Source organism: Cebidichthys violaceus, unplaced genomic scaffold, assembly GCF_023349555.1.
Source record: "Cebidichthys violaceus isolate CVI_PGR_0920_01 unplaced genomic scaffold, fCebVio1.0.p SCAF_151, whole genome shotgun sequence".
NCBI classification, from domain to species: domain Eukaryota; kingdom Metazoa; phylum Chordata; class Actinopteri; order Perciformes; family Stichaeidae; genus Cebidichthys; species Cebidichthys violaceus.
In genome coordinates this window covers 71,199-85,495 of record NW_027176320.1, presented here as the reverse complement: position 1 = coordinate 85,495, position 14,297 = coordinate 71,199, and the positions used below count along the sequence as shown (strand labels likewise).

The 14,297-nt window shown below is 44.4% G+C and overlaps 1 protein-coding gene across 2 annotated transcripts; it reads left to right on the top strand.

Moving 5' to 3' along the window:
• Positions 1-78: 78 nt before the first annotated feature.
• Positions 79-13,426, top strand: LOC137872241 (DNA topoisomerase 1-like). 2 transcript variants are annotated; one of them, XM_068710382.1, is made up of 21 exons: positions 79-189; positions 490-514; positions 2,411-2,501; positions 3,252-3,366; positions 3,518-3,573; positions 3,712-3,801; positions 3,906-3,996; positions 4,086-4,171; positions 4,493-4,608; positions 4,799-4,920; positions 4,999-5,121; positions 5,206-5,393; positions 7,793-7,937; positions 8,054-8,197; positions 8,822-9,007; positions 9,813-9,881; positions 9,989-10,103; positions 10,477-10,604; positions 10,732-10,826; positions 11,435-11,584; positions 13,218-13,426. In XM_068710382.1, the coding sequence occupies exons 1-21, from the start codon at positions 157-159 to the stop codon at positions 13,318-13,320; spliced, it is 2,271 nt and encodes a 756-aa protein (XP_068566483.1). In that variant the 5' UTR covers positions 79-156; the 3' UTR covers positions 13,321-13,426. The 2 variants fall into 2 exon arrangements, with proteins under 2 accessions (XP_068566483.1, XP_068566482.1); XM_068710381.1 differs by having other exon boundaries at positions 3,712-3,816.
• Positions 13,427-14,297: the final 871 nt, after the last annotated feature.

Below are 14,297 nucleotides of genomic sequence, written 5' to 3'. Positions count from 1 at the left end.
CACGCACAGTATTTTCCTCCGGTCGGTGTGAGCATGCGCAGTGTGCAGACGCTGGGACTCCATTCGGCAGAGGTTTCCCTGAGCCTCTGCATCCTGAACAGCTGTCCGCTGTGACAATAACTTCACCGGCTCTACACGCACACAAACAGCCCGACCATGAGCGGAGATCACGCGCACGGGAACTCGCAGGTAACCATTTATAGTCAATACATCATATTCATAATAATCAGCTTTGTGTTCATTCCTTTGTAATAACTGGCCGAGTGTGAATTCGAATTATGTGGAATAGCGCTGCAGCTAATATAATAAGTTCCTATTTGTAAAAACTTTAGGATTGTGTCGTGTTATGTATTTTATTGTTGCCCAAAAAAATAAAAAATCCCATGCATTTTCAGGGTTCATTTGTGTGCCTATTGAAACTTGAATAACCGAGCTTACCGGCATTTGCAAAATTGCAATATTAAAATCGTCTTTTTTCCTAATTTCCAGGTCAATTGTGGATCCAAAGGAAGCGGTAGGTCCTCTGATGAGGGTTTCTTTCATTTCTATTCTCTCTGGTTTGCAGCCGGAGTCGCGATCTGTCTGCAGTTTAGTTTTTTAAAAGGACAGAAATGGCGTCCCAGAGACTAAGTCCCTTCTCCTCCACTCTCTTGCGGCTATTGTTCAAAAACAGGGTCTGGAACGCACACTTGCGAGCCTCTGATTTTAAATCCGTCTGTGTGCACCGACGGGGCCTGGCGTCGTGTTCATTTTGCATGCTCCGTTTTGACAACATGCGCGTGCAATCGCGGTGAATTTTGGAGCCGAAAGTGGCCGATTTGGGGCTGAGGACTTAGTCTCTGCGCCATTTTCTTTTTCTGCGTGCGGCGGCCGAACTGTGTGCCGTGATATGGAGGCGAGAGCTGGGCGTTGATCGGCTCTCCTCGGCCCCCGTATCTCACCATCACCACCACCATCACCAGCAGCACCATCACCAGCAGCAGCAGCAGACACCCGGCCTCCATCTCTGTGCTGCAGGCCTCTATGTCTGCACACACATGGGTGTGAACAACTTCCAAGTCACACAGGAGAAAGTTGCATTATTATTAAAAGCATATATATGCATGGATCAGTACATTTAATCTGCACAAATCATAGAGCACTCCTGCAAAGTTCAGAGCGCTTTCTGTTCTTCGTGGAGGATAAATTGATGCCTGACGTGAAGCAAAGCACTGTGTGTGAATTGATTTTGCTTTTATTATTATTTGGGGATGTGCGTTACTGTTTCATAGAGCAGATAATAACCAGTTTATTAAAACTGCCATGACAACAGGGCGCCACGAGGTGATGATCAAGCCAAAACAGGTCTGTCTCTCAGCGGGGAACATTTTAATATTAGACCCCGTGTCATAAATGATAATGACAGAGTAAATCATTTGAATAGCTGCACTGAGAGAAGCTGACGGCTTCATCGCCGCACAGGTGTGGCCACAGAGGATGAAGATGGAGGATTGTAGGTCAGCGTGTCGGGCGTGATGCGGATCACTGAGGAGTGGAATAACATGAATATTAAACAGAGAGCTCTGGTCAATATAGAGATGTTGGTCTGTTTCACTTCCATAACACGTCTTCTGTCAGACTAGAGGAGAGAAAACATCTTAAATACAGATTCAGGGGTTTATTTCACTTTGTTTGTTTACGTCCGTAGATTTCTACTAAATCCACCAGAAGTCACCTTTACATAACGCCTCATTTGCATATTTAAACATCACATTTCATAGAACTTGTAACAGAATAGCTGCTGGTGTTGCTGTGAGTGATGAAGTGGTGAAGTGTGATGGTGATATCTACTAGTTCATGTTGTGACCCTCTTCACCTGGAGACTCTTCTAAATGTCTGGACTTTAACTAAACGTCTCTTTAAAGGAGCTTTTCTATCAATGGAGTTTTTCTCACACTCTGATCCAGAAATCTCCACTTCAGTAGTTCTGACATCCACCAAACTTCACACCTTCATTCCTCTGTGTGCTGAAGCTTTCTACTGAGGGCTTTGTCCACACACCACTCACACACTCATCTATACATGTATTAATAAACACATGGAGGAAATAGATTTCTGATTTACATAAAACACAAATTTTGACCCTGCCTTTATCCAATGTTCACATTTATGTTCTGGACATGTATGAACATTAGCACATACCTCATTTGCACATTAAATCATAACATTTTAGAAAAACAACCGTCTTGATGTCAGCATCGCTTGCAGACAGATGATTTTTTAAATATTCTGTCTGCTTGTGTTCATGCACTTCTCAGCTCAAATAAACACAAAGGGACGACCAAATGGATTCTCAGATAAACACATTTAGCAAAAAAACAAAACAAGGTGTACTTCTGCTGAACAGGTTTCTCTCTCGTTTGTGTCGCAGACACCCACAAACATAAAGACAAGCACAAAGAACACCGACACAAAGACCACAAGAAGGACAAGGAGCGAGAGAAAATCAAGCACAGCAACAGGTAGGAGTTCTGCTGCTTTCATCGAGGACCACACTCAAGTTCTTCTTCTTCTTTTTGCATATAAACGGACCATTGCAGGTTTTCTACAGCTCCCAAAAAGACCTTTTTTTTTTAGTGTCTCCTATTTACACGTCGGCTTCACTTCCTGTTATGAGCTGCAGGTTTTAGCTGTCGAATCTGAACCTTTTAATGACAAAAGTCTATACGTGTAGAACTGTCAGAATCTCCCAGGGTGCACTCTGAGGAATAAAGATGCTGACTAGAACCATGTGAGCCATGGGAACCGCGTCCAGCAGCAGCGTTGGGCCTCATGAGGTTCCTAAAGAGCCGGGCTGATGTGGTGCCGAGAAAACCCACAACACTCCCAGTTCAGTTTTTGGGGCTGTGAGAGAATCTTTTAACTGTTGACTCTTTCTTCCAAAAACGTTTTTTTGGATGAAAGAGTTTGTCAATGGAACCCTTAGTTTCACAAAGAACCCTTCAGTTCTTCAGTAGCAGACGGTTCTCGGTGGAACCTCATCCCTTCAGGAAGAACCCTTAATAATAAGAGCGTTCTGCTGATTTCATTGACGTTAACAGAACCGTGACATGTTAAAGTGTTTGTGGGACGCTGGTCATGCTTTCTCTTTGAAGGATGTTTGTCTCCGTCCTCATTGTCCTTGTTAGTTAAAAGTAGTTTTTATCATTGTATGTGTTTTGTCAACGACATCTTTTTTGTGTCTGCACATCTGGACCACGTCTGACCTTCAGCGAACACAAGGAGCACTCTGAGAAGAAACACAGAGACAAAGAGAAGCTGAAGCACAGCAACGGCAGCTCAGACAAGCACAGAGAGAAACACAAAGAGAAGAGGAGGGAGGACAAGGTTCGTCAACGGGACGTCCGTCTGCCTCTAAGGCCTTTAAGTCTCAATGTTTTCATCAGGACAGCATTTTTACTTTCTAACATCAACTTAAAAAGTTGTCCAGTTCAAGTTCAGTCCATTTTACTTCACATGTTTCCCCGTTTTCCCACAGGTCAAAACATCCCATGTAGAAAAGCCAAAAAAGGAGAAGGAGAATGGATATGTGAGGTAAACTTTGTCCTGTCAGATGTGAAAATGAAAGACATTTTGGACAGAAGTGCTCTTGTGCTTTGCCGTCGTTTGGTTGTGATCATCGAGATGTTTCGTCGCTAATATTCAGCTCAATGTCTTCGATGTCTGACGTAGAGAAAGAAGTCCGGCCTCCATTAAGAGCGAACCCGAAGAAGACGACGGCTTCTACTCGTCTCCCCAACACAACAAGACGTCCAAACGAGAGTACGACGACGAAGGGTGGGCGTCGAGACAAGATTTACTTAAAACCAGATCTTTACGCTTCCCTGTTCTGTCATCTGAGACCAATCGATACGTTTGTTTTTCAGATTTGAATACAAGCCCAAAAAAGTGAAGACGGAGCACGACAAGAAGGCCAAGAAGAGGAAACACGAGTACGAAGAGGACGACGAGGACGAGGTTCGTCACGCTTCTTTGTTTGCGCTGGTTACATTCTCACACGTTTGTGTTCTCCACATTCATCCTGTCCTCTTCACTCGCTTTTAAAGGACATCAAGCCCAAAAAGAAGACAAAAGACAAGAAGGCCACGGAGGGAAAGAAAGCCAAAAAAGAGGAGGAGGAGAAGTGGAAATGGTGAGATAATTATTAGGTGTAAAATAAGTAATACTGACACCATTATTAGAGGAGATATAGTTTGATGGTCTCAGCTAGAAAAGATTTCCTGAGGTGGTCCTCGGTGGTCTTAGTCCACGTCTGAAGGGGCTCTGAAGGGACTTCAGTGAGGCGTTCAGGGGACGAGAGAGGCGTTGTCTAGTTTCCTCATCAAAAATAGTTTCTTTTCCTCGGGAAATCACACAGCAATTACAGCTACGCTGATGTAAACAGCCACTGAGAAGTAGGGCCGCCGTGTTTTGTGTCTTTTTCTCTCACGGGCTGGATGTTCCACGTCGTCAGGTGGGAGGAGGAACGAGCCACCGACGGATCCAAATGGCGCTTCCTTGAGCACAAGGGTCCAGTGTTTGCACCGCCGTATGAAGCCATGCCTGACAGAGTCAAGTTTTACTATGATGGTGAGTTCGTCACATATATACTATGATGTTAGAAACATATTATATCGGTATCAACCACAGACGTGGACGTAGTCATCATGACGTCACTCACTGGTTTGTGAACTGATGTTTTGAAGCCTCGAGTTTGGCGCCATCTTGGAATATTAATAATAATTACTCCAATGTGATTTTTATTTTCCTGTATTCGTAGGTAAGCCCATGAAACTGAATGCTCCTGCCGAGGAGGTAGCTACGTTCTTCGCCAAGATGTTGGATCACGAGTACACCACCAAGGACATCTTCAGGAAGAACTTCTTCAAGGACTGGAGGAAGGTGAGGAAGATGATCTTCAGCCGCCGTGACGCGTTTCAGTCCGTGCACGTTTCATAAGTCTTCTCTGTCACCTTTTAGGAAATGACATCGGAGGAGAAATCAAAGCTCAGCGACCTGAACAAGTGCGACTTCGGTGAGATGAATGAGTACTTCAAGGCCCAATCAGAAGCCAGGAAACAGATGTCAAAAGCAGAGAAACAGGTCGGCCTGCATCCATCCCCTGAAAACATTCAAATTACCGTCGTTGTGTTTTTGTTTTAATTGTATTTTCATGCACTTTTGCAGAAAATCAAAGAGGAGAATGAGAGACTCCTCCAGGAGTACGGTTTCTGCATCATGGACAACCACAAGGAGAGGATCGGAAACTTCCGCATCGAGCCGCCGGGACTGTTCCGAGGGCGAGGGGATCACCCGAAGATGGGGATGCTGAAACGACGCATCAGACCTGAAGACATCATCATTAACTGTAGCAAGTGGGTAACTTCACCGTCAGCGGTATCACCGTTATAACGGACCGTTATCACCGTTTTCCCTGCTATCACTGCTATCACTGCTATCACTGCTATCACCGCTATCACCGTTATCACCGCTATCACCGCTATCACCGCTATCACCTTTATACCGTTATCACCAGTATCACCGGTGTCACCGCTATCACCGGTTTCATCGCTACCACCACTATCACCGTTATCACCTTTATACCGTTATCACTGCTATCACCTTTATACCGTTATCACCGGTGTCACCGTTATCACCGCTATCACCGTTATCACCGTTATCACCGTTATCACCTTTATACCGTTATCACCGGTGTCACCGTTATCATCGTTATCACCGTTATCACTTTTATCACCTTTATACCGTTATCACCGCTATCACCTTTATACCGTTATCACCAGTATCACCTTTATACCGTTATCACCAGTATCACCAGTGTCACCGCTATCACCGGTTTCACCACTATCACCGCTATCACCGTTATCACTGTTTTATCACCACTATCACCGTTATCACCGTTATCATCGTTATCACCGTTATCACCTTTATACCGTTATCACCGCTATCACCTTTGTACCGTTATCACCAGTATCACCGGTGTCACCGCTATCACCGGTATCACCGCTATCACCTTTATACCGGTATCACCGCTATCACCACTATCACCTTTATACCGTTATCACCGCTATCACCACTATCACCTTTATACCGTTATCACCTTTATACCGTTATCACCGCTATCACCTTTATACCGTTATCACCTTTATACCGTTATCACCTCTATAAGCGCTATCACCTTTATACCGTTATCACCGCTATCACCGCTATCACCGCTATCACCGCTATCACCACTATCACCACTATCACCTTTATACCGTTATCCCCGCTATCACCTATCCCCGTTATCACCGCTATCACCGTTATCACCACCACGGATATAGTTCCTTTTTTTCTTCTACATAGCGTCTGTTTCTGGCAACAATATCTCGATACCACCGCTCCAACCACCGTTGTTTGATAGACAAGCATCGCCCCTTTGTTTTTTATTATCTATTTATGCTTCTATCTATTTGTTTTACATCGTTTTACAGGATACTTGACCTCATAGTTTGTGTAGATGAGCTTTGTCGCCGCGCCATCTGAGAGCTGCAACGTTAGCTGAGGACGAGGCGTATGGCGCTGAAAGCTGTAAAGCCATAAAAAATAAAAATAAAAAATGTTCTCATTTGTTATAATCGTGTCTGTCTGTGAAGCTCAGGACAGACACGTCCAGAAACAAGCTCCACCTTCATTTTCTACACTGACCTCACCAGAGCTTTTCTGAAAGGTTCAGAGAGACGGTGGTGTGGTGACACACACTGGGCCGGGGTTCGATTCCCGGGCTGGACGGTGTGTTTGCATGTTCTCCCCAAAATCATGCAGCTTTGGTTAAGTGATGACTAAATTGCCCGTAGGTGTGGATGTGAGCGTGAATGGTTGTCTATCTCTGTGCGCCCCCTCCCCTCACACTATGTGGACCATGACTTTATTTTATGCACAGGAAGAACACAAAACACTTAATGTTGTAGTATGTCTAGTACTGAGGTTCTACCACAAGGTGGCCCTGTTGAACCGTTGTAGGTGAGGTCACATGAAAGTACATTGTGTGACTTGTGTGTGCATTATAAGGGTAATGTGTGAACATACAACAGAATATATTAAGTGTGTCCTTGTGGAAGTCATCAGTCCGTCAGAAGGACTCATGCAGACTCTTTCTTTGTGTTCTGTTAACCCTTCAGTGCCTGTTTTCGACCACCTGTTTTCACTTTCTTTCCACTTCATCTCCTGCCGTCCATCTTCTAACGGCCATGTTGTGATTTATAGACAGCGGGAAGACTTTTCCCCACATACCCCATAGCCGTGGTTTTTCTGATAAAATGTTAATCTTAGACTGACCCATTAGGATAAAAAGAAAGCCCAAATATTTTTTGGAGGTAATTTATTTCAGGTCTGAAATAAATCAGGAGGCAACCTCCTGTTCTGAAAAGTGAATCCTAAGCTTCATGTGTTAAACCTGCATTCTCTCTAGTGTCCATCAGGGGGCGACTCCTCTGGTTGTATAGAAGTCTAGTCTAAAATGACTCTACTTCTCTCTTGATTTATTCCCTCAGTAAACATTGTAAACATGAGTTTATGGTCTCAATCTCTAGTTTACAGTCTTCTTCAATACAGCATGATGTTCATTTAGTACATTATGGTCCATTTAGAGTCAAACAGACCATGAAGCAGGGGATGCTTTAGGGGCGGGGCTACACACTGATTGACAGCTCTCTACCACGGCGTTGTCCGGTCTGGTTTCACGCTTACTTCTAGTAAACCTGCCTCTGTTCTGCAGGGACTCCAAGCAGCCTAAACCTCCTCCAGGGACAAAGTGGAAGGAGGTTCGGCATGACAACAAGGTGACCTGGCTGGCTTCTTGGACGGAGAACATCCAGGGATCCATCAAGTACATCATGTTGAATCCAAGCTCCAGGATCAAGGTACCCTCAGCTTCAACTCTAAAATAACGGACTTAATCCTAAATGTAAATATTTCACCAGTTATTCAATGATGGAAACAAAAAATTGTGTGTGTGTGTGTGTGTGTGTGTGTGCAGGGAGAGAAGGACTGGCAGAAATATGAGACTGCTCGTCGGTTGAAGAAGTGTGTGGATCGCATCCGTACCCAGTACAGAGACGACTGGAAGTCAAAAGAGATGAGGATCCGGCAGAGAGCGGTGGCCCTTTATTTCATAGACAAGGTGAGGAGAAATACAGTAACACTGTCACGATATAGGAACACTAATTTATTAAGAACACCATCATGTATTTGTGTAAATAGAATAGAATATTAAAGGTGCAGTGTGTAGGATGTGGCGTCATCTAGCGGTGAGGTTGCAGATCGCAACCAGGAAGACATAGTTATTAAAAGTATATTTATTTTCTGCCAGAAGATCCCCATAAACTGAAAGTTGGAATGGTTGTATTTTCACGAGCTGAGAATGAGAAGTTTATATCTTCACAGATCCGGCCGCCATTTTTGCTACAGTAGCCCAGAATGGACAAACAAAGCCCGCACGAAAAGGGTTTATTTGAACCGAAACTTGATCTTTTCCTAAACCTAACAAACAAATGTGACTTCAGCCACAAAGCCCTGAACACGAAACACTACCAAACGTTTTCATGTTCCCGCTTAGCCTACCGTAGTTCTCCTACACGTGTGGCACACGGGAGAAGTTTCAGTTGGTTGCGATCTGCGACCTCGCCACTAGATGCCGCCAAAAATCCCCACACACGTTAACCACAAGGGCTTTTTTACTGCCGGTAAGACAAGTTCAGAGAGCAGAGCCTGAGAAAACCTTTTTTTTTTGGTGTTACTTCTGTAGCTTGCACTGAGAGCGGGTAACGAAAAGGAGGAAGGCGAGACGGCGGACACCGTCGGCTGCTGCTCGCTGCGGGTGGAGCACATCAAGCTGTACCCCAAGATGGACGACCAGGAGTACGTGGTGGAGTTTGACTTCTTGGGAAAGGACTCCATCCGCTACTACAACAAGATCCCCGTGGAGAAGAGGGTGAGAACGACAACTTAAAGCACAAGTTTAGGGTGGTCTTTATGAGGGTGGTGTTTGGGTGTGTGTTTGACAGATATGAGAATAAAGTGTTAATGAGATAAGACGTCGCTTCCCTGAGGAGGATGTTTGCACAGACAGGTGATCAGGCACTAAAAGCTTTCCGTCAGCGCTGCCTCGGGGTGGTCTGCTTCCTGCTGTTGCCAGAGTGCGCACACACACACACACACACACGCACACACACACACACACACACACACGCACACACAACACATGTTCTGTTTTCAGTCACAAATTCTTCAACACGCCTGGGCACCGTCTGTTTGGCTACACTTCCTCTCTGCACCCCTGACTCACCCATAGAAGTACACACAAGAGAGAAATGGACCTGGAATGAACCAGCGGCACTTGTCACCATGAACAGAACTGATGTAGCGCCCCCATCTGGCAGACACGCGGTCGCACACTCAACACTGTCAGTCTGAAGTGTTGAGTGTGAGTGATTTCATCAGTAGAGTGCAGATCTCCACCAGGTGTGTCTGCAGCGACCACTGCTGTATTGACTGAATGAATACAACCCACAAAAACACATTTCATTCCAACGTTAAAAAAAAAAAAAAAATATATATATATATATATATATATATATATATATATATATATATATCTAAGACACTTAAATATAAGACACTTACATAAGACAAGATGGCTGCCGGTGTAGCAGCGATGTACTCAGCAGTGTTTACTGAATGAGAGTGACGGACACACTGTGGAGATATTATTGAATCTTTGCTGTTGTTCCTGTCAGGTGTTTAAGAACCTCCAGCTGTTCCTGGAGAACAAGCAGCCTGAAGACGACCTCTTCGACAGGCTGAATGTAAGAAACGCACACACACGTGAACATCTGCCTCCGAAGTTTCAGGTTCTGAAGCGAACTCTTTAAATCTCTAGTGTTTTTTTTTCTTTCCTCGCCGTCTCCCGCAGACTTCTATCCTGAACAAGCACCTTCAGGAGCTGATGGACGGCCTGACGGCGAAGGTCTTTCGCACCTACAACGCCTCCATCACCCTGCAGCAGCAGCTCAAGGAACTGGCCTGCCGTGAGTTACATGCAGTGTCACTTTAAAGACGCCCAACACGGTTTTAAAACTCGCATTCACTCTTTACAGTTTAGCACTATTTTTACACATGAAAAGTGCTTGTTTTTGCACTTTTTAATGAGCTAAAAATGGCGATAAGAGTTGACACAACGTGCTGCATAACTCTCAATATATATATATATTCTTAAATAATATTAACTCTGAGACAGTAGGTGGTGTTTTGAGACATTTTCAACCGTGACATCTGTATACGAGGCACTATGTCTGTGAGACCACATGGATCAGTTGATCAATATCCGTGTCGTCGTGTGACGGTATGAACAGAAATATGTCTTCAGAGAAGATCTTATCTATCTAACGTTTGGGTCTCCAGCTGATGACAGCCTCCCAGCTAAAGTCCTGTCTTACAACCGGGCCAACCGGGCGGTGGCCATCCTCTGCAACCACCAGAGAGCTCCACCCAAAACATTTGAGAAGTCCATGCAGAACCTTCAGACCAAGGTAAAAAAAACCTGCGCTCCGACTTCTCCTCGCTTTTTGTCGTCGTCCCTCAATACACAAGCTACGATGTTCTGCTTCGGGGTACGGGTGATGCAGGTTCTTCTTTGTTTTGTCGCGATAACTGCAGATTGATGAGAAACAGAATCAGCTGTCTGCAGCCAGGAAGCAGCTGAAGGCTGCCAAGGCTGAACACAAGGCTTCCCATGATGACAAGAGCAAAAAGTAAGAAAGCCTGGACCGGATCACCGTCACAAAAGCAACAAAACGTTGACGTATTTTTGTCGCTGAATAGCACTGGGAACTGGCTAGCAGCAGTCGCTGGGTGAGACGGAACAGGTGGAGACTCTTTGAACTTTAATTTGTAGAGCGTCACACAGCAACAACAGACGTCAGTGTGTGGAGCATGAAAGCTTGGTGGAACAAGCTAGCTAAGTAGCCAATCAGTGTGTAGCCCCGCCCTTAAATCATCCCCTGCTTTATGGTCTGTTTGACTCTAAATGTTCCATAATGTACTAAATGAACATCATGCTGTATTGAAGAAGACTGTAAACTAGAGATTGAGACCATAAACTCATGTTTACAATGTTTACTGAGGGAATAAATCAAGAGAGAAGTAGAGTCATTTTAGACTAGACTTCTATACAACCAGAGGAGTCGCCCCCTGGTGGACACTAGAGAGAATGCAGCTTTAACACATGAAGCATCCGCTTCACTTTTCAGAACCGGAGTTGCCTCCTGGTGTTCTCTGAACAGACCTCAGCCTCATAATGTCAATGACGTGTGTTTTTCACTGACTATACTTCCTCTTCTTCTGTCGCTGCGTCTCTCAGGGTTGTGGAGTTGAAGCGTAAAGCTGTCCAGAGGATAGAGGAGCAGCTGATGAAGCTCCAGGTTCAGGCCACAGACCGAGAGGAGAACAAGCAGATCGCTCTGGGCACCTCCAAGCTCAACTACCTGGATCCCCGGATCTCCGTCGCATGGTATTTATTGTGGCACAGCGGAAGCCGTCTACCTCCGTTTCATTCGCCGCTAACTGTTATCTGATTACAGGTGTTACGGTGACATTAAACGAGTAAGCCACCGACTGTTTAATAGGCCAGCTGTCTCTGGGGGGGGGGGGGGGGGGGGGGGGGGGGGGTATATCTAGGCAGGAAATGCTCTTGCATTGTAGGAAAAGGAGCAGCACAAGCAAAATAAAAACGCTGCAGAAGGAAAATAAGAGGAAGAAAAGCGTGTGAGCGCGAGGAACAATGGGGTTTGTTTCTGAAAAGCAGCACTCCTTCCTCCATGTGGGAAGTCAATGAGGAGCTGTCTGTGGCTCAGCGGAGGGGCGGGGCCACCGCGAAAAAAAGGGGGAGCAGAGCTCGGTGCCCTCCTTTTTTTTTTTTTTTTTTTTTTTACTCGCGCCCCCCCCCCCCCCCCCCCCCCCCCACGGCTATTTATGGATAGAGCCTCCTCCTCAAAGCACAATGGATTCAGGAATGCGCCGTGTTTTTTTTTTTTTTGCCCTGATTGTAAGAGTGTGAGGGATGGGGGGGGGGGGGGGGGGGGCGGCGCATGGGAAACTACACATGTACAGTGGCATGTGTGAATACAGTATGTGTGAATATGTGTGACGGGGATGAAAACATGGAGTCCAATCTGCAGAGAGCGGTCTTCTGTTTCTACTGCTTACCTTCATATGGGACCGTCTGCTACGTTGATGCTATGCTCTGTCATCATTCTGTATTTGGGGAGTTTACTGGAGAATCATTTTACAAAATGTACAGGACGTCAACAAGAAAATGACAAGAGGTAGCAATATTCAATTTTTTTCTGATAATATTACTTTGGTTTACACACATACAATTATATTTATTGATATTTATATTATCACACACATGAACTCCACTTTTATTTCATTTCTGAAGCGTAAATGCAATCGTCAGCAGTGAAGCGCTAACGTTAGGCTGTGAAAGAACACTTCAGAGGGGTGTTTACCCAACGCGTTTCACATCGTAGAACAAAACTTTAAAATATGTTAAGCTATAGATATTTGAGGCATTTAACCAAAAATCACATAAAAAAAAAAAAACACGTTAATTTGGAGAACCGGGGAACCGGAAGTGCAAACTCATTTTCGTCTTTTCGGACTCATTCGTGTAAACGACTCATTGTAAGGTAACGGAAACACAACGTGTTATTCAGGTGATTATACACTAAAGAAAACACACATATTAATATTATATTATTATACCTTAATGCTACACATTGCTCCCTTTTAAAGCAGCAGAAAATGGAAATACATCAAGTCAAGTATCTCAAAACTGTATTTCAGTGGAGTACTTGATTACTTTCTATTACTTTCCTCTCGTTCCCTCCACAGTCGTTCTCCCAGAGTTCAGATAAAGAGTCCAGAAAACAAGCGACAAGTCATAGTCAGCGTAAAAAAATCATTTCAAACAATCTTCTAGCCAAAAACCAAATTAGCCTCACAAAGCTGTGTGCCTAGCGTAGCGGCGGCGAGGTACTCAGCAGGGTGTGTGTGTGTGTGTGTGTGTGTGTGTGTGTGTGTGTGTGTGCAGTGGGTGGTTACTCTTCACCTTAACATGATCTGTCGTCCCTCCTCTCCAGGTGCAAGAAATGGGTCGTTCCCATTGAGAAGATCTACAACAAGACCCAGAGGGAGAAGTTTGCCTGGGCGATAGACATGGCGGAGAAGGACTACGAGTTTTAAACACACCTTTAGACGTTTTATCTCTTCAAAACACGCCTTTGATTGTAGAGGTTTGTAGTCGATGTCAAATGATTCCACAGTGTGTGCTCACGGCAGGGCTGTTGGAGCTGTGACATCAGTATATATATATATATATATATATATATACATATATATATATGTGTGTATATATACATATATACACACATATATATATATATATGTGTGTGTGTATATACATATGTACACACACATATATATATATATATATATATATATATATATATATATATATATATATATATATATGTATATATACACACACATATGGATTGGTTGTGAATAAAAGGAACTCCTGAACCATTTGACCAAGCTGCCAAAGGGCGTCTCTCTTAAAAGAAATGACAGTAGTGTGTGTGTGTGTGTGTGTGTGTGTGTGTGTGTGTGTGTGTGTGTGTGTGTGTGTGTGTGTAGCTGCAGCTCTCTGCCCGCCGTTAACACACCGACGAACGCGTTAGTATTATCTCTGGTCGAGACACGACTGCACTGACGTGTGTGTGCCGTCAGACTTTGCTGAGACGTTCTATATTCTCATAGAATAATGAATTAATAAATGTTTGTACGGGGGAGACCGCGAGGAGCAGCGCCAGAGAGATAACGGGATGAATTTCAATTTGTCGATACAATAAAGTGACAGACTGGCCCCCTCTAGCACTATGTTCATATAATTATTAGCACACAGAATGTCATCGTTTTCATTTAGTTTGGTTTTGCTGTTTTATTTCAGGGATGTACATATTTATTTGTCATTTTTAAGTAACTATGATTCAGCGTTTTTATAAAAACACGTGTGCTGTATGCGTCGTCAACAAGAAGCTCTTCATTGCTTATATGCAACTTGTGTGTGTGTGTGTGTGTGTGTGTGTGTGTGTGTGTGTGTGTGTGTGTGTGTGTGTGTGTGTGTGTGTGTGTGTGCGTGCGTGCGTGCGTGCGTGTGT

Excerpts from the sequence above, each read along its gene's own strand:
- LOC137872241 (XM_068710381.1), top strand. The coding sequence starts at position 157 with ATGAGCGGAGATCACGCGCACGGGAACTCGCAG. Across the intron at positions 3,817-3,905 it reads CGAGAGTACGACGACGAAGG|ATTTGAATACAAGCCCAAAA; the intron begins GTGGGCGTCGAG and ends TTTGTTTTTCAG. Across the intron at positions 10,104-10,476 it reads GCTCAAGGAACTGGCCTGCC|CTGATGACAGCCTCCCAGCT; the intron begins GTGAGTTACATG and ends TTGGGTCTCCAG.